The sequence below is a fragment of the Lactuca virosa genome, chromosome 2, assembly GCF_052849685.1.
Source record: "Lactuca virosa cultivar CGN04683 chromosome 2, Lactuca_virosa_CGN04683_v6, whole genome shotgun sequence".
In the NCBI taxonomy this organism is placed as follows: domain Eukaryota; kingdom Viridiplantae; phylum Streptophyta; class Magnoliopsida; order Asterales; family Asteraceae; genus Lactuca; species Lactuca virosa.
Window position 1 is genome coordinate 194,732,062 of NC_136427.1, and position 22,440 is coordinate 194,754,501.

At 33.3% G+C, this 22,440-nt stretch overlaps 2 protein-coding genes across 2 annotated transcripts; both read left to right on the top strand.

The window, feature by feature from the left end:
• Positions 1-1,220: 1,220 nt before the first annotated feature.
• LOC145158098 (uncharacterized) lies at positions 1,221-3,953 on the top strand. The gene is made up of 4 exons (XM_079077041.1): positions 1,221-1,486; positions 2,748-2,932; positions 3,053-3,251; positions 3,347-3,953. The coding sequence occupies exons 1-4, from the start codon at positions 1,221-1,223 to the stop codon at positions 3,951-3,953; spliced, it is 1,257 nt and encodes a 418-aa protein (XP_078933167.1).
• Positions 3,954-10,952: 6,999 nt separating this feature from the next.
• On the top strand, positions 10,953-13,054 carry LOC145156701 (high mobility group B protein 6-like). Its single transcript, XM_079075979.1, has 5 exons — positions 10,953-11,359; positions 11,464-11,741; positions 11,919-12,024; positions 12,119-12,355; positions 12,833-13,054. The coding sequence occupies exons 2-4, from the start codon at positions 11,602-11,604 to the stop codon at positions 12,302-12,304; spliced, it is 432 nt and encodes a 143-aa protein (XP_078932105.1). The 5' UTR covers positions 10,953-11,359; positions 11,464-11,601; the 3' UTR covers positions 12,305-12,355; positions 12,833-13,054.
• Positions 13,055-22,440: the final 9,386 nt, after the last annotated feature.

Consider the following 22,440-nt stretch of genomic DNA (forward strand, 5'->3'; position numbering starts at 1 on the left):
GGTATGTAATTCTTCTAGCTTTTATGTTTAAAGTTCCCCATGCCATGCTAGATAGGTTATGAATCTTGGAAAAACAAATTTGCATGTATTCATAGTAAAACATAGATACAAGGTTTCTAGGGTTGCATACACACCATAGGAGTGTTAGGATGCTTAAAACCCATCACTTTACTCATAAGTTTATCTTGTTTGAAACCACAATTCAGAAGGACTTAGCCCCACTGTCTCAGCTGGTTAATCTCTTACCAACAAATACCCCACCTGTTGTCACAGGGGTGCAAGTGGGAGAAAGAAGAAATGTTGGTAGAGGAGAAGGTGCTTCTGGGATAACGAATGTAGAAGAAAAAGTTGTTGGCAAAGTGTTTTCAACTCATATTCCTACAACAAAACCGATAATCTCGACGGTTGAACCAGTGATAGCAACTGTTACGAATACAAGGCCAATTGCTAAAGGCATTATAATTGGATCAAATGGTGAAGGGAGTTCTTCGAAACCCAAGCAAACTGCAACAAATCAAGATAGAGGAAAGGAGGTTGTAGTTGAGAAATCAAAGGAAGAAAGAAAGGCTGAGATAGATGCAGAGATAGAAAAGCAACGTCAAATACAGAGTATTTTGAGGCTTCGACAAAATGATCCTCCTTCTTTGAACAAAGGAGATCCAAGAAAGCTGCATAGTTATGAAAATATCGAAGCGAGAGTTGCTTACAATGAGATGTATGAGTTTGAGAAAAAGCCAAGGAAAAGTTACTCTATTGAGAATTCTGATATGAGTCAACTCGATTTTCCTGTCAATGAGATGATGTTTCTCACAGCCTAGTACAAAATTGTTGATCAGTTCAAGGATAAAGATGATTTTATCCATATGAAGCTGAGGTTTCATGCTGTGTTGGGAAAGGATCAAGAAGAAGTATGGTCACTCGTGAAGATTGTCCGAGTGTTAAGTATAACAAAGGATGTGTTGTTTGAAAATATGCTACAAAATTTTCGATATCATGTTGTGAGAGAAAACAATGTTGATTTTGACTTGTCAATTGCTGATTTTCCTCTGATGAACTTGAATGATCTGATTCAAGTTGCAACTATACTCAAAGACATGGATGCTTCAAAACTCTAAGGAACAAGTAAAGAAGTATTACATCTGGGATTGGGCCATATCAACCTTTTCATAGACAATTACTATGATTGTCTAGCATTGACTGATGTTGAATTAACACTGTCAATGGGAAAGGAAATCATAGTTCCCCAATCAGTGTTGAAGAGTCAAGCTGATTTGAAGATGTATGTTGATGGTGAAATATGTTTGAAGCCTTTTGGAGTTGTTTTCGTGGGAAAGAGCAAGAAGGGAATACAAACGAAGTTCTTATTCCAGTCAAGTGATGTCGAAAGATACACAACTGCTCAATATACAAACTTGATTGTGCGTATGAACAGTTGTAAGAAGAACAATGAAGGGGATAAGGCTGAATTGAAGAAGGTTATGAACTAGTATGCGGAGATTCGAAGGACATTACATATGGCTACTCAAGCTTTGATAACTTGATTTCGACACTGCTTACAAAGGGGGAGATTGTAAGAGTCAAAGTTAGTTGTAAGGTGTCGAAAGTATCTGAATGGTCGTGATGTAATGTAATGTTATTTACAAAGGCATAGTTGTTTTCGAAACTATATTGTTCAGTCCTTTGTATTTTTTGTATGCTTTCTATTTCCTATAAATAGGGAAGGATACTTAGACTAGATAGAACTTTTCCCACTATTCTGTCTAAACTCTCTCTGTATCTTGTAAGCATAATAGAGCTGAAACCAGATCTTATTTACTCACGGTGTTCTTACTTCTTATCAATTTTGATCTCGTTTCATTACTTGATAAATCAAACCACCTCACTACTTATTTGGAGACATGGTAGGGGAACAAGGTGGAAGAGGTGCATTTATAACCAAATACTTTGACAATTGGAGTAAAAAAATCTTTCTAGAAACATATGGGTAAAATTCAAAGTTATCACCATAAGGTACAAGAAAAGTGTGATTTTCTATTGAGAAAAAACCAATCTATTGGTGAAGTCTTTCATAAGCAAACGAAACTTGAGAAAAGTAATTATGAAATTCGATTGCGTGCTACAATTCATAGTTTTAGATTTTTATTGAAAAATACATTACCATTTTGTGGACATGATGAGACGGAAAATGCTAATAATTAATGAATTTTCATTGAAATCTTATCTTTGATTAGAGAAGATAACGAGAAGATTTTTAATATTACTTTAGAAAATGCTCCAAAAAATGAAATTTTGACTTTTTCGACGATTCAAAAAGATATTGTCAATTGCTTTTCAAAAGAGATAATCGAGTCTATTTGTGATGAAATTAGTAAAGATGTGTTCGGTGTTTTAGTTGACGAGTCTAGTGATGTTTCCAAAAAACAAATAGTTATAGTTTTAATATATGTTGATAGACTTGAGATTATAAAGGAAAGCTTTATTAGAGTTGTTCACATGTTGGATACATCTTTTTTTACTCTTAAATCCGCCATCGATACCGTATTTATCGACAACAACTTGAGTATGGCTCAGGTGAGAAATCATAAAATATTTATTTCTTTAGTATGATAATAAATTTATTTTTTATGTCTTATCTCTTTTTATTAATTTTTAAAAAATAAATATGTGAGGGGGCAAGGTTATGATGGAGCAAGTAATATGAGTGGTGCATTCAACAACTTGAAATCTTTGATATTAAAATAAAACAGTTTCGTACATTATATAAGTTGTTTTGCACACCAACTTCAATTAGTGGTTGTAGCCGTAACAAAGACACATGATTATGTTGAAGAATTCTTTGAACAACTAGCTTTGGTGGTTACTATCGTTTGTGGTTGTAAAAGAACAGATATGATACGAGAGATGCAAAAAGAAAGTGTTGAAACCGAAATTGGTATTGGTGAAACAGAAACATGAAGAGGGTTGAATCAAGAGATTTCTCTTTTTCGAGCTAGAGATACTAGATGAGGTTCACATTATAGAACAATTGTAAGTTTGTTGAATTTGTTTGCAGAAGTTGTTGTGCTCCTTGAATATGTAAACGAGCAGGGGTCTACTTTATCTAACTGTAATCAAGCAAAGGGTATTTTGTCATATTTCAAGACACTTGATTTCGTGTTTCTTTTACACTTGATGTTAGAAATTCTAGGCCTCACAGATACATTGTCAAATCATCTTCAAAAAAAAGATCAAGATGTTTTGGAAGTGGTTTCGTTAGTAAAAGCGACAAAGAAAGCATTGCTAGTTTTAGAAAAGATGGGTTTCCACAAATTTGGAAGAATGTATGTGCTTTTTGTGAAAAGCATAGTATTGGAATTGTAGACATATCGGAATATTATGTTACCCCACGAAAGTGTAGGACCAATATAAATAATCAACATCATTTTGAATTTGTGATTTTTAACAAAGTTTTGGATACGAAAATTCAAGAATCTTGGGATCGATTTAGTGAAGTTGGCACGGAGTTGAAGGAGAATATGGCAGCTTTGAGTCATTGTGACTTATTTTCTAGTTTTGATCAAGCAAAGTTGTTGAAGCTAAGCGAGATATTCAAAAATGATTTTGACGATTCAGAAAGGGTGCATCTTAATGGGAAACTAGATATCTTTTATCACCCTTTGCTCCATTATGAGATATTTTTCAACTTGAAGGGAATTGCGGACCTCTCTCGTTTGTTGGTGGAAACTTGGAAGCACCTCTCTTTTCCTTTGGTTTATAGATTATTAAAACTAACTTTGGTTTTGTCTGTCGTAACCGCAACCGTTGAAAGGTGTTTTTTTGCAATAAAGTTGTTGAAAACCGATTTGCATAATAAAATAGGTGAAAATTTTATGAACGAGGCTTTGATTTGTAGTGTAGAAAAGGAATCAATTGAGAATATCACTGAAAATGTAATTACTCGCTTTCGGAAATGAAAGGGCAAAGGTGTAAACTTTAAAAAGTAACCTTATTATGGAAGTTCAACTTTATGTCTAGTGATATTGCGTTTTTTTTCTTATTGTATATTACGTTTTTTTGCTACCCTTTTACTTTGATCATGGCTGCGCCTAAGGTGTAAGTGAGCCGAGCTACTCGGGATCGACTCGTCAAAAGCTCAACACGAGATCGAATTAAACGAGCCTGAGCCGAGCTCGAGCCTAAATATGAGGCTCGTTTATTAAACGAGCTCGAGCCGAGCTTCATTTAGTGAACTCGCGAGCCTAAACGAGCTTAAACGAGCCTATATATATATATATATATATATATATATATATATATATATATATATATATATATATATATATATATATATATATATATATATATATATATCCGGTAAGAAATTTTTTTTGGTAGGAAGGTAAGAAGTTTTATTTCTACATATTTTTTTGATGAAAAAAATAAATGAATCACTAGATGAATAAAAAATAACATGATTCACAAAAAAAAATTCTCAAAAAAACATCTCGATGATTCATTTATACAATGATTTTGTTGTTATTCACTAAAATTGTCATAACAGTGAATTTTTTGTTAATTTACCTAAAAATAAATCATGAAGATGTTTTTTTGGAATTTTTTTGTGAATCATCTTACTTTTGAATCTATAATTATTCATTTTGTTTGTCCGCTAAAAAAATATGTAGAATAAAACTTCTTATCTTCTTACCAAAATTTTCCTTCTTATTTGATCTTGACTATATATATATATATATATATATATATATATATATATATACACCTTAATAAGCATTTAGTCTCAAATGCTGAATTTTAAGAGGTACAAGATCAAATGCAAGTTGTACAATGAATTTATGCATTGAATCTTATTTAGTTAAACGTGAGACTTTGAATACATAGTCTCACTTATATCCCTTAAAAATCTCCACCTAACTAATGTGAATCAAACTGGTCAAAATGAAGACTTATTCCCAATCTGTTCCTTGAAATAGGGGAATCGAGTCTTTTTTGAATCCGACATCTTGGCAAATATATATATGGATTCTTGCGATCCTCCCTTATATCTTGTGTCTTCCTGTTGAACTTCTCCCTCACCTTCCTCAAATTCCACAGTATTTCACCGTCTTCCTCTATCCCTCTGTCTCCCACAAAGAAAAACGTCGCCTCTCCCCTTCCCATAGAACCAGCCTCCTCCACCTTCCATGCAGTCACCAACGCTTCCCACGAATGTGATTGAAAAAAGACAAATCAATCACGGACCCCATTCATAAATTGTTCAAATTACAAACGTCTCAACGAAACCTAGATCATCCCCTTGATGATAAACTCACTCTCCAACAAAAACGCCACTCTCCAGCAAAAAGGTAAATACTTTGTTTATGTTCTGAAAGATACATGTTAGTTTCGGTGCTTCTTCTTCATTCATTTTGTTGTTTAAACCCCTAATCAATTTGCCCTCTTTTTCCTTATGTTTCTTTCTATATATTACAGAATCGATCAAATTGAGGTATCTATTTTATTAATTTTAAGTTCACAAAAAGAAAGCAAATAATACAATGAGTCTGTTCTTGGTTGGTGTTTGATACTTTTCTTTTTAGGGCTCCAATGCAAGACACCTTGGTGTAACTTTCTCTAAGGTTGCATTCAAATTTGAATTTTTATGTTGCTATCGATCCACCTGCTATGGCGGGTGCTTCTTTTTGTTGATTTTTTTATCAACATGATTTTAGACTTCACACAGTATTTTGATTTTCAGTGCATTTTGTTTTCTCTAAGCCTCCAAACAAGCTCCTGCAATTCCTTTGAACAATGGATAAAGGTAAACTCTTTGCAATTTTAAGTTTTTTTTTTATTTTCAGTAACAATTTTTGATTTGGGAAAGGTTTTGCGTGTGTATATGGGGAATTTAGCTTCTGATTATCATTGTAAATTGCATAACAAAATAAAATTTATGATTTTTGAATTGATGTTCTGAAAGACAATGACAATAGCATTGACATTTTTTTACCAGTATAGTATGCACTCATGGCTGGACCTTGCTTGACTTTTCTTATTCCTTACTCACGCTCTCATTTTCACTGATTCCCACAAGAGTTTTATCGTTATGCCAACTCAATAAAATGACAATCTTACCATATTGGATTATTTTTTCCGATCAACTCAATAATGTTGCTTATCAATTTCATTATATACTTTGTAGATGATACACTTACTAATGTTGTTGGAGATGAGCCATCTGGTTGCTGAAAATAGACCCAAAAATGACCTGAAGTGCATTATTAGGTCAAAGGGTCACTTTGAAGTATGATCAGAAGTAAACAATCACGTGAGTCATGAGAGAAATCTCTCATGAACTATGGATGTTGAAATTTATTCCTTGATAACTCACGTTTAGAAATGGGTAGTGAGAGGAATCTTACCATCATGGAATAGCCACAACAAGCATCTCAATTCTTAATCTAGCAATGAGACATAATTTTTGGGTTCCAGAGTATGTTGAGAGTTAGAGAGAAATCAAGTTAATCAAATTCATAAAGCAAGTGAAATTAAGCAGCAGAAGTTAGAAGACCATGTTGACAGGGCTAATCAGTTCCAGGAATCTTTTTAATAATTATGTTACAAAGTAAGCAGTTATGTATTTTTTTGTATCTTATGCCTAATTTTTTGACAGAAGACCTTACTCTTTTTTTTCCTTTTCGAATTTGTTAAAGGTGGACTCCCAGGTAAGATCCAAAGCAAAAACGGGAAAAATTCGATATTTTAGAAATCAGTTTTTAATAGTTGTTCATTTTCGTGCAGGTTTTGTAATCTGGGCCTAAGGTTTTGGAATTTGGACCTAATAGAATCATCTAATAACAAACTCACTCATTATTATGATGTTTGATACAAATATTTGCAGGTTCATCAAATCCTAGAATAATCCTACAAGTTACTTGATTTAACATATTGTTTAATAATAATATTTGCAGGTTTTTGTCACTCAGTTACACCGCTTTGGCTACCATGTTCAAGTTTTGGGCAAGTTTGTACTAAAGAAGACTGAACCTGCCCTTATCCAGTTTATGAACCTTTTGTTTATGATTTTGCTCTAAATGGGCTGCAATATTTGGTTCTTAGTTTATACTTCTGGAGAGAAATTAAAGGTTTGATTTCCGAATGATCTTAAAAATCAAGGAAAAAAGAAAATATCCTCTCAATATGTTTATTATTGGTGTTTACGAAACTGGCAGAAGAGGGACAAGAAAGGGGAAAATATTTTTATATTCTATATTGTCTTAGAGATAATCATATCTTTTTTGGTTTTCTAGGATTGTGCATTTGGTTATTTCTTATATTGAGAGGACACAAAGGGGTAAAATAGTTATGTGAGAGGATTTATATGGAGGTAAACATGTTTATATGTTTTTCAATATGATTTGTTTACATATGTATGTTTGCAATTTCTTCAATTATCCCCTATCTCAGTCTCTCTATCTCTCAATTTGCATTTATGAACTCTGAATATGTGAATTTAACTAATTTTTTGAAGATTACCTTTTGTGATTTTGTCCAATTGATACAACCTTAAAGCCTATACTGTAACCTTTTGTATATATTCTTGTATGTTGTCATTATTATTTGTTATTACTGCTTAATGACAACTTTGTTTCTTGCTGTTTTATTAAAGTTATACCAACAAACGCAAACATTCTGTTTCTTGCTTTTGTCGGTTGTGCTCAAAGAAAACTTTATTTCTTTCTTTTGTAGTAGGGCTTATCATTGTCATTCATGTACACTATGTAATAAGGATGGTAATGGAAGTTGTTGCTTGGCTAGGTGATGTCTAGAATCAAAGCTACAATGTTGATTGGTCTTTGTGTAAAATTGTATTTTGATGTGGAAGATATAAACCCTTTGGATTTTTTTTAAGCCAAAACATACTGTCGGCAATATTGGAAATTCATTTGTTAAAGACTATACATAAATTTATATTAATACATGTTTGGTGCTTACTACTAATAACTGAGCACCTTTTGTGTACTTTAGCAACAAAAGTTTATTTGTTGGAATTAACAATCCTATATAAATATAATACGATTCATTAGAAAATAATAAATACATACATGTAATCAAGGGATTTGGGCTATAAGTCGTAAGTATCCCCCCCCCCCCGCGCATATCTTTATTTTTTTTCTTTATATCTTTCTCTTTTAAATTTTGTCCCTTGCTGTTTTTTGGAGTTTTGGTCCCTATGGTTCCGAAATTGTAAATAATCTATTTTCAACAAAATGGATAACATTTGCAAGCACTTATACAACATACATAAAAACGAAGAATACATTGTGCGTTGAAAATAAAACAAATCGCTGAATTGAAACTAATGCTTGGTTATACTTGTCAATACATCGTGTCTTATTTTTAATTAGAAATTGTTCATCCCCACTCCGTAGGGACGCATGGTAATTTCCAATTGCCTTTGCCAATTTTTAATTACCAATATCCGATTTCATGAGATTACATTGTGTCTTATTTTTAATATGACATGTTTCTTAAAATAAATTAATCGCTGAATTAAACTATTCATTGTTCAATGAACTAATCGACTCTACAAACTATTAGCCCCTGGTTGGACTAAATGCAAGAAATAGAAATGTACTTTCATTTGTTTGTATAATTATAGAATCTAATTTTCAATTCTAATTTTAACTTTTTTTAAAAATATTGTTTTTAAGACAAGATAATAACTGTTTCTTGATTAATCATAACAAAAAATAAACAGGGGCATTTGCGAATCAACAATAAACATCGAAATGAAACGATTTGTCGAAAAGTAACTGGTGTTCCTTGAAATATAACATGTTTCTAAATTGAAATTATTGCCGAAATAAACTATTCGCACCCGTCGCTTGGCGCGGGTAAACGGCTAGTCTATATATATATATATATATATATATATATATATATATATATATATATATATATATATATATATATATATATATATATATATATATATATATATATATAGGCTCATTTAAGCCTGTTTAGGCTCGCGAGTAGGGCTGTTAATCGGGTCAACCCGATCGGGTTTCGGGTTTGCAAAAATAAAAATTTCACCCGAAACCCGACCCTATTAAGGTACGGGTTAGTCGGGTTCGGGTTACGAGTTAATAGGGTCGGGTTAGTCGGGTTAATCGGGTTGAAATGTAAGTCAGACTAATGTTTTTCCATTTGAGCAAATCAAGTAATAGTACAAGGACTCAATATGTAAATTGCTAAAAAAAATGTTCAATTCATTATGCTGTTAGTATAGGTTATACGTGGAAAGTAAGATGAATTCAATTTGTATCTTTTTTATAAATCACTTATTAATATAAGGACTGAAAATGTAAATTTCGAGAAAATGTTCTGTTTATTTTGTTACTTACGACAACCCGATGAGAAAAAAATGAAGGTTTTGTCTTCATGATATGATTTAACTTTTAAACGAAGAGAAATAAAGTTGAAGAATAACAATAGCTATAAAGTGTTGTACTGTACAAACTGTTAGTTAAACGGGTTATTCGGGTTGACCCGAAACCCGATTTTTTTAAAAAAAAATAACCCTAAACCCGACCTTAACTTCAATTTGGGTTTGTCGGGTTAACCCGAATAACCTGATTAGAAATTTTGACTCTATTAAACCCGACCCTAATTACCTTATTCGGGTTTGGGTCGGGTCGGGTTAGTCGGGTTCGGGTTTTTTTGACACCCCTACTCGCGAGCCCACTAAATTGTTCACGAGCCGAGCTCGAGCTTCATTTTATAGCTCGTATCGAGCTCAAGCTTCCTCAAAATTAAACGAGTCAAGCTCGAGCTTGGTCAGGCTCGGGGTCGGCTCGGCTCGTGTAAACCCCTAATTGCGCCACTGATTTTTTGGTTAAAAAAAAGTCCCCCAAAAAATACAACATTCTCACTTATCTACCAAAAGTTAACCTACAAACCAAATAATAAAACAAAATTTTAAAATTTTAAAATATTCGTATGTTTTAGTTGAAAAATAAAATAAAGTTCTTAGTTTAAATAAAAAAAAACATAATAATTTTAGGTTTTTTTATGAAATTTTTTTTAATATACTTTTAAGTGTTTAGTTTCTTTTTCAAACAAAAGTTAATGGCTCGTGAAATTGATTACGCGTTTTCTTCAATATCAGCAAAATAGAACAAATTATAGTCTACGTCATCACATGGCAGTGGTTAACATATAAACATGTCAATTTGTTATACATTGGAGATGAAAATTAAAAATTCAATTGATTCATCTAATCTGAAAACTATCTAACGACCAAACTGGGATGAGTTGAAATACGGATTGATACCTAATTCATTTTTCTTTAAATAGAATGACGAAAATGAAGATGGTGAAAAGGCAAAAATATCATTAAAAAAAGTTAGATTAATAACTTGCGTTTTGATGGATAAGAACATGTGTAATTGTCTAAGGGAAGGAGTCCTGTGAATTGTGAAAGTAGCAAATTTTGATGGAGACCTTTCAATAAACACACACTCTAAATTCATTAATACTTTTTAAGCCTTCTCAATTAGCCATTATTGTCTTTTGGTGGTTCAAAATAGGCAACCCGTCACCCTCATCTCATGTATGTATGTATGTATTTATATCCTCAATTTTTTTGGGTTCAAATATATATATATATATATATATATATATATATATATATATATATATATATATGAGTAGATCAAATGAGAACACCTAAAAGACTGAGAATGCGAGAACATATCTGAACCATTTAAAAAACTAAATCTAAGGCTATTATCGATTGGGTCATTTATGTAAATTCTTAAAATTATAGGAATTTAAGTGTAACTTTAAAATTGGCATAAGGGTATAACGGTAATTGATTGTTAACCTATGTTTAGCAACTCCTACGATCTCTCTTTCTATATCTTTCCCTCTCTCTCTCTCTACCCCCTTCTTCTGCAATTTACAGAACCCTACGGCATCCTCTCATTCCAGCCGTCGCTGTGTGTATAGTTATGATCTCCCAAGAGCTCTTAAAAATCGAGAGATAAATACGATATTTTCTACTATTCTTCATACATGTCAAGGAGAAAGATGATGAACATGGGATGGTTATGCGTGTTTCTACGCTCATTCGATCACAGGGCTAGGATGTTTCTTTCTCCTAACATTGATCTGAAAAGGACCGAGGAACAACGATTTTTGTATCCTGAAGCTGGGTGTAAGAACTAAAGAACAGAGGGTTTTTGTAAAAAAAAATCTGAAGAACAGAGGCAAAGAAAAAAACGCAACCCTATTTTTCATTTTTTTTTCAGATTTGCGATTGAAGTGTTGGATCTTTTGTGAAATATGAAGATTATGTAACGATCATTGGACCGAGGCAAGCATCAATCCTTTTTCTTTAATTTTATCTTATATTTTGTTGGTAAAACATCTAAGCTTAGATAAATTGATAACATCATGGGGTTTTTATGATTTTTACAGGTCAAGAAAGAGAATCCAGAAGCAGAGTTCAGTGAAGTCGCAAACATTTTGGGGACGAAATGGAAGACACTCACCCCCGAAGATAAGAAGTCGTACGAAGAGAAGTATCAGATTGAGAAGGCTACTTATTTAAAAATTATGGATAATGAGAAAAGAGAAAGTGAAGCTATGAAGCTTTTGGAAGAAGAACAGAAACAGAAGACAGTTATGGAGTTGCTTGAACAATACATGCAGTTTAAACAAGAAGCAGAAAAAGAGGGAGATTACCAAAAGAACAAGTAATTATCTACTTATTCAAGTCCCGTGATACCCTTTACAATATTTGAACAAAAAAATCAAGTTCTTTGATACCCTTTTCAAGATTTAAAGCAAAAATCAAATTTTTTGGTAACCCTTTTCCAAGAATCGAGTTCTTGAAGATTACTATGGTTTATGGATTTATTTTCTACGTACAGGAAGGAGAAAGATCCATTGAAGCCAAAGCGACCAGAGTCTGCGTATTTCTTGTTTATGAAAGAGAAGAGAGCTGCTCTTATTGCAGAAAGCAAGAGTATGGTGGAGGTAATTTGAGTTTGAAAATCTATTTAGTAAAAAATGTGTGTTCTTTTATAATGAACTAATTAATGAGTTTGGTTCATAAACTTGGTGGTGGTAGATTGCTAAAATCTGTGGAGAAGAATGGAAGAACATGACAGACAAGCAAAAAGCAGGTTATGAAAAAGTGGCAAAGAAGAAGAACAAGCAATATACTCAAGAAATGGACGTCTACAAGCAGATTAAAGAAGAGGAAGTTGGAAATGCTAAGAAGGAAGAAAATGAGCTTTTGAAGGTTCTAAAGTAGGAAGCTTTGCAACTGCTTAAAAAGAAAGAGAAAACAGAAACCGTCATTAAGGTAGAGTTTATATTTTTTTTCAATCCTATTCAATTATAAATATGTTAAAATTCATTAATGGTTATGAAATGGAGATAAAAACTAATAGATTTTATTTCATCAATGTTAATCATTTATGATTTTCAGCTCTATTCAATTTATTCATCAGTCTTAATACATGATTATAGTTATCATCATACATGATTTTAGTTATCATCATACATGAATAAATCTTTATTCATTATAAGGTTTATGGTAAAAACTAAAAAAGTTTTTTTCATAGTCATTTTTTTTTGGGAAATACCGGTCAATTGAAAACTTTATTAGTAAAATATTGCACTTTTATATATATGATTACACCAAAAATGAAAGATATAGGGTTTGTGTTTTCCTTTCTCTGCCATCAAAAGACAAACATATATTCGTTTGTGAATCAGTGAAGATGCATAACGTTATTATCTGATTTTTTCTTATTTATCCTTGAACATGATTTTGCAGGTATGAACCCAAGAATAACAATGATCCTTCTTTGTTTTTGTGTTTTTGTGTGTGCTGGTAGCAACAAGAAAAATCGCAGCAAACTGGATTTTTTATCTTCTTCAGTCATTTGTGATTACAACTAAACTAGATTTTTTTTAATCTTTACATTTTCCTTTATTCATTATTGATTCCAGATGTATTGGTTTTTTGAATTGGTAAATGTACTTTATACGTTTATGATTACGACTGAATTGAGTTTTTATTTTTAGTTATTTTCTTTTTATGGTGCTTTACTCATTCCATCTTTTATTGTTACATATAATCCTTCATGATTAACATAATCAAATCAATTAAAATTCTTTAAAAAAAATTAATTTAATGTATTTTCTCGTTCATTTATGAATACAAAAGAAAAAAATGTTTTTTTTCAATCTTTATACATATAATATCTGATGAATGATAAATTTATAAAAAAAATTACTTTTTTAACAAAAAATTAATAAAAATTATTTTTGTCATATATTAAAAAAAATCGGTTAATCTATTATTTTAAGTAACTGTAATTAATATTGCTAAAATTTAGGAGATTAAGATTTGTTATAATTTAAATTAAACACGCAATTACTAATATATCCTTGTAAAATGATTGGTGCAGAAGTGTTCTCGCGTTCTCAACCTTTTAAGTGTTCTCATTTGATCCTTTTCCTATATATATATATATATATATATATATATATATATATATATATATATATATATATATATATATATATATATATATATATATATATAGGTTCAGGTGTTTAAAGTAATTATTGTGTTATTGTATGGTTGATTGTGGACCAATCAAAATTTAAAAAATAAATAAATAATCAAACAAATAAATAAGGGTAATTTAGTAATTTGATAAATAATTTCTACAAGTACACTCCTATAATTATGGTAATTACTTTGACCTAACTTTATCCTTTTTTAAAACAATCAACAACTAATGTATTTTATCTCATTCAAAATTAGGATGATCCTCCCTAACGGCCTAACCTAGCTCCAAAACAGATGAAGTATAGGACGACAAGTGATAGGAGGAAAGGAGCGGCGATTTCAAGCTTTTCCGGTGAGTGCTTCATCATCTCCGCTATCTTCCCCTTCTTCCACCTAGCCCGAGACGCCTTCAACATCCTTCTCATCTCTTATTAGTTCCTTCTATCTTCTCTTCAGATCTACCGTCCCTTTTCCCCTTTAACCCTAACCCCATTCGCTCTCGATCAAACCGCAATTCTCCATTTGTCCCCTCTGCGACTTCAACGGCGACACAACTTCTCTATCAGGTAAGTTTTAATTTTTTTTTTCTCTAGGAATTGCCAAATTGGTTTCTCAATGATTCGATTCTACTATTTTCAAACAAAAATCTTTAGTTTGTTTTAACCTATTGAGTGGGGTTGTTTGTAGACACAATGTACAACTATTTATCGTTTCAATCGAGCATTTAAATTGACAGCTTTTGGTGGGGTCGACAACACGATTTCAACAAGATTTGTTCTCCCTGAGATGAAAAAACTATCAACTAGGGTTAAATTTGGCTCTCTTGCTGTATTGTTGGTTAGCTGTGGTATGGCATTTGTTTCAATTTTGAATTTTTATCTTCTTTTGCAGCTGATACCACGAATCTTCATACGCATATACCCTTTACAATTTTTTTTCACGAGAGAGGTGTGGAGCAAGCTTGGTCGTATGCAACAGGTGTGTTTCTATATAAGTTCTTGATTTGTTCAAGACAAGTAAATTACAAGCTTTTGAATGGTGGTACAGTTATTAATATGATGTGTAGGTGTGTGAGCACCAGGTGTTTGACAATTTGTCTGAGAGAAATAATTTATTTGTCGTAAAGTGTCAGATTCTTTTCTTAGATTATTGCTTTCAGGATACAATATCCTTGTACGTTTTTTGGTAATGCTTAGATCTTTTAGTTTCAAATCTTATTATTTGCTGCTGTTTAATTTCAGAGGAATCGAGTAAAGAGCAAGTTGGAAGAACTTAATCATATTTGCACTGCTACAAATGGTGGCGAATTCCGATTCTGTGGGAATTAAATCTCGATATTTCCTTTGTGATTTGTGTATTTTCTATGATTGCAGTTCTATCGGGATAGAATCACGAATTCCAGTTCTATTGGAATGGAATCTTGAATTATGATTCTGTCAGAATAGAATCTTGAAGATGAACATTATATGGGATGAAGATGAACAATGACCACCAATCTTCCAAAAAGAATGGATTATTCTACCATAATAATATACAATGTATTGAAAAAAATATATGTAATAGTATATTCTGGTAGAATGATTTATATATTGTGTTTTTTTGTTATTAATAAGTGTAACATTCTCATGTAATTTTTAACAATTGTTACCCGTATTCTATAAGAAATTATGTATTTTTTGTTTTTATTCTTCAATTGATTGTTCAAGAATTTGTAACTCTACAAGAAGTTGTTAAAGTCATGATCAAGAAATAGGTTCAAGAATATTTTTATTATTTATGGTTCAAGAATATTTTTATTTTTGAATATATACCCATAAACATATTCTGTTAGAATGTCCGAATTAAAAGAATTATAATTCGTAAAATCGGATTTTTAAAATTAATAGAATTTATGATCCATTAAAATATGCAATTTTCCTTTATTAAATATATATTAATTGACTAAAATACCCTTGTAATTAAATTAGATGATATTTTTCAATTATATTTAATTCAAAAATATATATTAATCACTTTCTTAAAATAATTAAAATTGATTGGCCCACATTTATGCATACAATTAGGGATGTGTGTTTGTACCGAATACCCGAACCGAAACCGAAACCCAGACCGGACCGACCCGAATTTGGACCGAATAAGTTATTTGGGTCGGTTCTCGGGTATCTATTTTTGCTCAATTCGGGTTTCGGGTTTTTCGGTCCGGGTTACCGGAATAAAGGTTTAATCGGGCCAAAACGACCGACCCGGAAAGTGAATAGTCACTTGAACCGAATAACCCGAATAAACCGAAATGACCCGAATAACCCAAATAAACCGAAATGGCCCGAATAACCCAAATAAGGAAATTCTATTTTTAGTTCAAGAAAAAAAAACATTAATTTAATATTTTTTTCTTGAACTAAATATAGAATTTCCTTATTTGGGTTATTCGGGTCATTTCGGTTTATTTGGGTTATTCAGTTCATTTCGGTTTATTCGGGTTATTCGGTTCAAAAACATAGTGTAAATGTTTGTTTGGGTTATTTCGGTCCTTTCGGGTTAATAACCGAACCGAAACCCGTATTACCCGAACCGAACCGTCCCATATTAGTATAATCGGTCCGGGTTTCGGTTCCCACTTTTCGTCCAATTCGGGTTTCGGGTTATTCGGGTTCGGGTCGGTTCCGGCCCGAAGCACATCCCTACATACAATAACACAATAATTCTTTGAATAGAATATCCTAAGCCTATATATATATATATATATATATATATATATATATATATATATATATATATATATATATATATATATTTGAGCCCCAAAAAAGTTGAGCACTGTGCAGCTGCTTATAACTTATAATAACGAAAAAGCCTTTTTTTCTGACTTGTCCTGAGTATTTGAAGATCATTTGAATATTTAGAACCGGCCCTGATAAGAAAATAGCATATACATTTATACATTACGTAAATAGGGTGCAAGATGATGGACTTATATATATAATAGAATATCTTTCCATATCATATTCGCCTTGTCATAAAAATAGATACAGTTGTTTCCATTTAAGTTTGGGCAAAATAAAGTAAATAATAAAAATCTTTTTAAAATAGGTCAATTTTGATGCTCAATAATCTTTTGTTATAGTTGAATCCTTAATTTTGCCCAAGTTTGGAAGATAAGTATGATCATAATTTATTTAGGCTAGAGGGAATGACATATTGAATGTACTATCATTTTAATTTTTGTCTACCACAACACTATCATATTGGTTTCCCATGCACCATCTTCAACATGCCATTTAGATTTTTATTTAAACAACAAAATATTATAAAAATAAAATTTCATTTAATTAAATTGAAAATTACATCACTTAAAATATATGTAACGCCCTATTTCGAATCATTTCCCATTGCGGGATGGTGATCAAGGAGTGGGTATTACCAGACTTAGAACCCTTGAAGAATTGAGTTATGGGCTCATTTGTAGGTGGATGATGTAATTTGTATGATCTGGGTATTCAGTTTGTGTTTTAGAGCCCAATAGTATTGGTAAAAGCGTTGGTTCGGGCTTTTTATGAATTTTGGATTTGAGTTTGATTGGTTTTCAGGAAAAGGTAAGTTAATATGAGTGTAGGGCTTCTTGTTACCTTTCTGTGGATATAAAGAACGTCGAAAACGGATAAGGGATGCAAAAGTTATGATCATTTGAAGTTAGAAGGGTTTTGGACCAAACCGGGTACGCGGGGCGTACCAGGAAGGAACACGGGGTGTTCATGGGCGACATGGACGTGGACACTTTTGGGGAATGTAGGGCGTTCGTTGGGAACGTTGGGCGTTCGTAGGTCAGATGAAAAGCCTAATTTAGGGTCTTGGATCCTATTTAAAGACCTTAACTCACCTCTAACCCTCATTTCCTTCAGCCTCCATCCTCTCTAACCCTAACAACGAAACCCTGGCCTCCATTTGTAACGCCCGCAGATCTGGGCTAGTCAATTTAGAGACAATGAGCATCAAAAATAAGTTTTTGATAGAAGATTATTTAGAAGGATTAATCTTAACCAAGTTATAGTATATGTTACAAGGGTTCCGTATATATAAAGAATGCCGAAATCCGAGTTATAACGAAGAAGTTATGGCCCGTCGAAGTTTTACGGCGAAACCGGCACGACATCGCGTAACGTAAAAAGTGAATTTTTGATAAACTAATTTTTAGCCTTAGATATCTAAATGAAAGTTGTAATATACGTTAAACCAAGAGTGTGCATAAAAAGAACGTCAAAATCTGACTTCGTATGAGGAAGTTATGATTTTTCTAAGATTTGGCATAGCAGTGCACAACCCGAAATTCGAATTTTAGATCGATCGATTTTTGGCCAACACAACCTAAATGAGAATTGAAGATCTCATTAATAGTAGCGCAACGGTAAAAAGACAGACGAAAACGGACGTCGGATGAAGAAGTTATGAATTTTTAACGGACTTTTCCTGTCCCAGCCTGTTAAAAATATAACTTTAAAAATAAAGTCAAAATTAGCCGACGGAGTCTAAATGAAAGTTGTAGAGTACGTCTCCGCCTACGCGTGGATATAAAGAGCGTCAAAAACAGAGTTCGTATGAATGAGTTACAAATTATAATAACATATTTACGTATTAAAATAAAGTATAAATCATATATACGTACACATATATATACATATGTATATATCATTAGAAAGGTATCGACGATGCGGTCATTATAAGACTAATGTTGAATAATTTCGACATTAGTTTAGTACTAATATCGTTAAATCTATTTAAAATAGTATTATAAAGGGTGTGTTTAGTTGTTTATATAACTATAAGGTCATTAAGTAACTATGAGGGTAGTTTTTGAAAATTCAATTACTATAAATAAAAGCTTTGGGCTCTCATATTTCTTGCACCATTCTCTTGATTCAAGAGTCTTTCTCTTCTTATCCCCCGAGCATTTCGGTCCCTCGTGATTCGACTTCTCTTTCTGTAATTTTAGTATAGTAAGGTGAGCACTGAAGCGCTGCACGAATCTTTCTTAGAAAGATTCAGCGACGAAGTTTTCTTCCCCTGCAGAGCTCGACTCCTAGCTAAAACCCCCATGTAAGTAAGTTATGCTTACCCTATTTTAAATATACCTTATATTTAAAATTAGTATTGTTATTATGAACTTATAATAAATATTTGGGCTATTATTATGACTTATATAAGTGTCGTTATAATATCTTTTTAACTACTCGCGGTACGGGGAATCTGGTTTAAAGGGCCGCATAGGGTTGTTGGATTTCAGAAGTGATATATGCCAAATTGGTCCTACCCTCCGGTGTTTTATGTCTGGGCCCTGTCTGTACATAGTGGTTGGAAAATATTGTTTAAACGCTTATATAATAATAATAATAATAATAATAATAATAATAATAATAATAATAATAATAAGACTAATAATTAGTCACGGTAAATATTAGACTAAAATCTAGTGGTAATAATACTAGGTTTCGTCGAAGGAAATTATTTTTAAGAAGCGAAGCGCTGTCTGAGTTCGGAATCACCACCTTAACAAGTGAGTGCATAGTTACTTTCATCTTACACATAGATATGAAGTATTTTATATAAATTACGTGCTATGTGTGCATATTATTTGTATACTTGTTATCTATGCTGGATGAACGATTTTATACATGTTTTAAATGATCTAAACTTTATATGTATTTTATATCTACAAAATGTGTTGGGTAAAACATGGGTAGATTAGAGGTGAGATAAATGATGAGCGATGAAAGATGAGATAAATGATGAGCGATGAAAGATGAGATGATATATGAGTGATAAAATATGGTGCGAAGCGATGACCTAAGCGATGAGCCAAAACGATGAGCCAAAGCGATGAGCCAAAACGATGAGCCAAAGCGATGAGCAAAAACGATGAGTCAAACGATGAGCCAAACGATGAGCCAAACGATGACCCAAGCGATGGCTCCGTCATCTAGCAGAGTATGGATGACAACCACGGACTATTCTAGACATTTAGTGGAACACTAGCAGGCTCGCAACCTGTAGGTGTTGTGAACGATGTGTTCACCCGGTGTACTCTAAAAAACCCATTGACATGTATTGCGAGTGGACTCTCGAAAATGATACTGTCAATTAATGAGATAAACCCTGGCGACTATGCAGACTTAGTGCCGATTCCTTAGGATACTCCTTAGGAATGAATGAACGAGGAATAGCTGAATCTTAGGGAAGATCCTTAAGAGTAAAGAAGATAAAGGGGATGGGTAATTGGGTTGATTGTTTGATGTTGAACATAATAATTGTATTATTGTGGGTTGAAAACCCTATGTACTCACCAGGTTTCCCAACCTGACCCACTCAAGCTTATTTGTATCACAGGTGTCGATATGAAGCTACTTTACACTGAGAGATTTAAAAGAGATGTAGATCACTAGTGTAAATGAATGTAAGTTCTGTTTATGCTTATGTTTCTGTATTGACGATGACATCCCAAACGTTTTAAAATGGATAAAAACACATTTCTTCGGAAACGCTTTGATAACTTATTTATCATTTTTTTTCTGGGAACAAATTCCGCAACATTTTTATTAAAAGAGGTACTCTGATTTTTATAAAGCATAAACAAAATCGGTCTTTTCTGGCCGAGAAAATGGGGATGTCACACCATTTGAGTATTTCTTAAGCTTTATTGTGATTTTGGGTGTTTTTGGTGCTTGAGGAGGAAGAATGAACTTCTTGAAGAGTCTTTGTTTGATTTAGAGCTTTTGGATCCAGTCCTTGTGCACCTAGATCTATCTTCTAGAGGTATAAAGTCTCAACCTTGACAACACTATCATGTAGATCTGGCTAAGTGGTATTTTGTTATGGTTTTGGTCCCTTTGAGGTGGTTCTTGTGAGTAGAAGTTACTCCAGAACGTTTGAGCTTCATATTTGGTCCTTGTTGGGGTTGTGGAGTCATAAAGTTTGGATCTTTATGAGTATAAACCTTCCATGCATGATTTGGTAGTCTTTTGGTGAAATTTGGGACTTAGGGTTTTGATTTGGGTCCCATTGAGTCATGCTAAGTCATAAAGTTAGGAACTTTATGACTTAAGAAGTCCCTTTGAATAAGACCTTGAAGTTTGGACGGGAGTCTAAAGGTATTAAGAAGTTTTTAAGACATTTTGGGGTGATTTTGAACTTTGGAGTTCATCTTTTGTGTTGGACGTCATTAAGCCATGCAAAGGCTTAAAGCCTTCGACTTTATGGACCAAGTCACTTATATTTAGCTATTCTGAGGTTTTGGACGTTTGGCTAAAAGGATTAAGTCATTGGAATGACTTTTAGGTGGCCGTCGGGAACTTCGTGCGTACAACTGGGGAAGGCGGCGCGTTCCGGCTATGATTCTTGTTTTTGGACCGGCGACGTACGTCGTGCGTACAAGCCATGTACGTCGTGCGTACGTCTGATTAGATGGGAATAGGGCTTTTTGTTACTTGGACTCTTTTTGTATGGGCTGGGTTGTTTCTTTTGGGCTTAGTTGTCTTGGGCCCTGTTGGGCCATCAGGTTTTGAGCTGATAATTATCTTGAGAAGGCCTACAATGGGTTTGGGCCCAAGTTGGATAATTAGGCCATGGATTGGGCCTTGGGTGGTTTTTGGTATTTGGGCCTTTTGGATTATTAGGTTTGGGCCTAAGTCTTGGTCTAAACTTGGTAAGGGGTAAATTGGTCATTACCCTTAGTAATGGATTTACGGTTATGGATTGGAACCCAAATGTTAATTGAGTGTTGTTTCGATATTGATAGTTCGGGGATCGGTCAGCCAACAGCTAGGGATTTTCTGTGTGATTAGGCAGTGCGAGGTGAGTCTCCCATCGTAGAATTCGTGGGTCGAAGGCACCAAGGCCGGCCCACTAGTTATGATATAGCATGATGATTGCCTTTGTGATAATTATCGGTTATGCATGTATTGTTTGATGATTCTGTTAATTATGTGTGATATTATGTGGTAGTGGTATGGGGTGAAATAGACCCGGTATCCGATTGAAATAGGCCGAAGGGGCAGGTCGAGCACCCAGATATGTTCGGCATTATCCAGTTGAAATAGACCGAAGGGACAGGTCGAGCACCCAGATATGCTCGGCATTACCCAGTTGAAATAGCCCGAAGGGGCAGGTCGAGCACCTAGATATGCTAGGTAGTATCCGGTTGAAATAGACCAAAGGGGTAGGTCAGCAACCAGATATGCTTGGTAGTATGATTGTTTTATATGTGGTATGGTAGGGGAACTCACTAAGCTTTGTGATTACGGTTTTCAGTTTATGTTTCAGTACTTCGATTTTCAAATGGAAGAGCTCGGGATGATTGCATGGCATCACACCATGATTTCTGCAGTAGAATTTTTGGGACTTATGCTCTGATAATACTTTTCTGTGTTTTGTTTTTATTACATACTATGATCATCATATGTTCACATTGTTTTTGAAATTGATGATGTTTTGGGATATGGGTCTAGTAACTTTAAAAATGAAATTTTTTGGTCATATTTTTGGGATGTTACAAGTTGGTATCAGAGCCTTGGTTTGAGGGATTCAGGGATACTCTCGGGTGTGTCTGAACTCAAATCGAGGGTTTGGTAGGTTTTTTTTATAAGAAAAATATTTCTTTTAAAACTAAGGATTTTTATAAAAGACAAGGGGTGTGATGCATGTAATCGGCCGAGCTCAAGTAAGTTTTACCCAAGATGCCCATACGTGTTATTTGTTATTATTTGATTATGAATCTGTGAATCGCATGCTAGTTAGGGATAGGGGTCTGCTTGGTTTTTGCATGATAGAATGCTAGGAGAGATGCCTTGTATGTCTATTGTATGAGCTTGTAAACT

Coding starts and splice junctions, on each gene's coding strand:
- LOC145156701 (XM_079075979.1), top strand. CDS start 11,602: ATGGATAATGAGAAAAGAGAAAGTGAAGCTATGAAGCTTTTGGAAGAA. Junction 11,742..11,918: donor GGAGATTACCAAAAGAACAA/GTAATTATCTAC, acceptor TTCTACGTACAG/GAAGGAGAAAGATCCATTGA. Junction 12,025..12,118: donor AAAGCAAGAGTATGGTGGAG/GTAATTTGAGTT, acceptor TGGTGGTGGTAG/ATTGCTAAAATCTGTGGAGA.
- LOC145158098 (XM_079077041.1), top strand. CDS start 1,221: ATGGGAAAGGAAATCATAGTTCCCCAATCAGTGTTGAAGAGTCAAGCT. Junction 1,487..2,747: donor TTGAAGAAGGTTATGAACTA/GTATGCGGAGAT, acceptor AAAATAAAACAG/TTTCGTACATTATATAAGTT. Junction 3,252..3,346: donor GATGTTTTGGAAGTGGTTTC/GTTAGTAAAAGC, acceptor TGAAAAGCATAG/TATTGGAATTGTAGACATAT.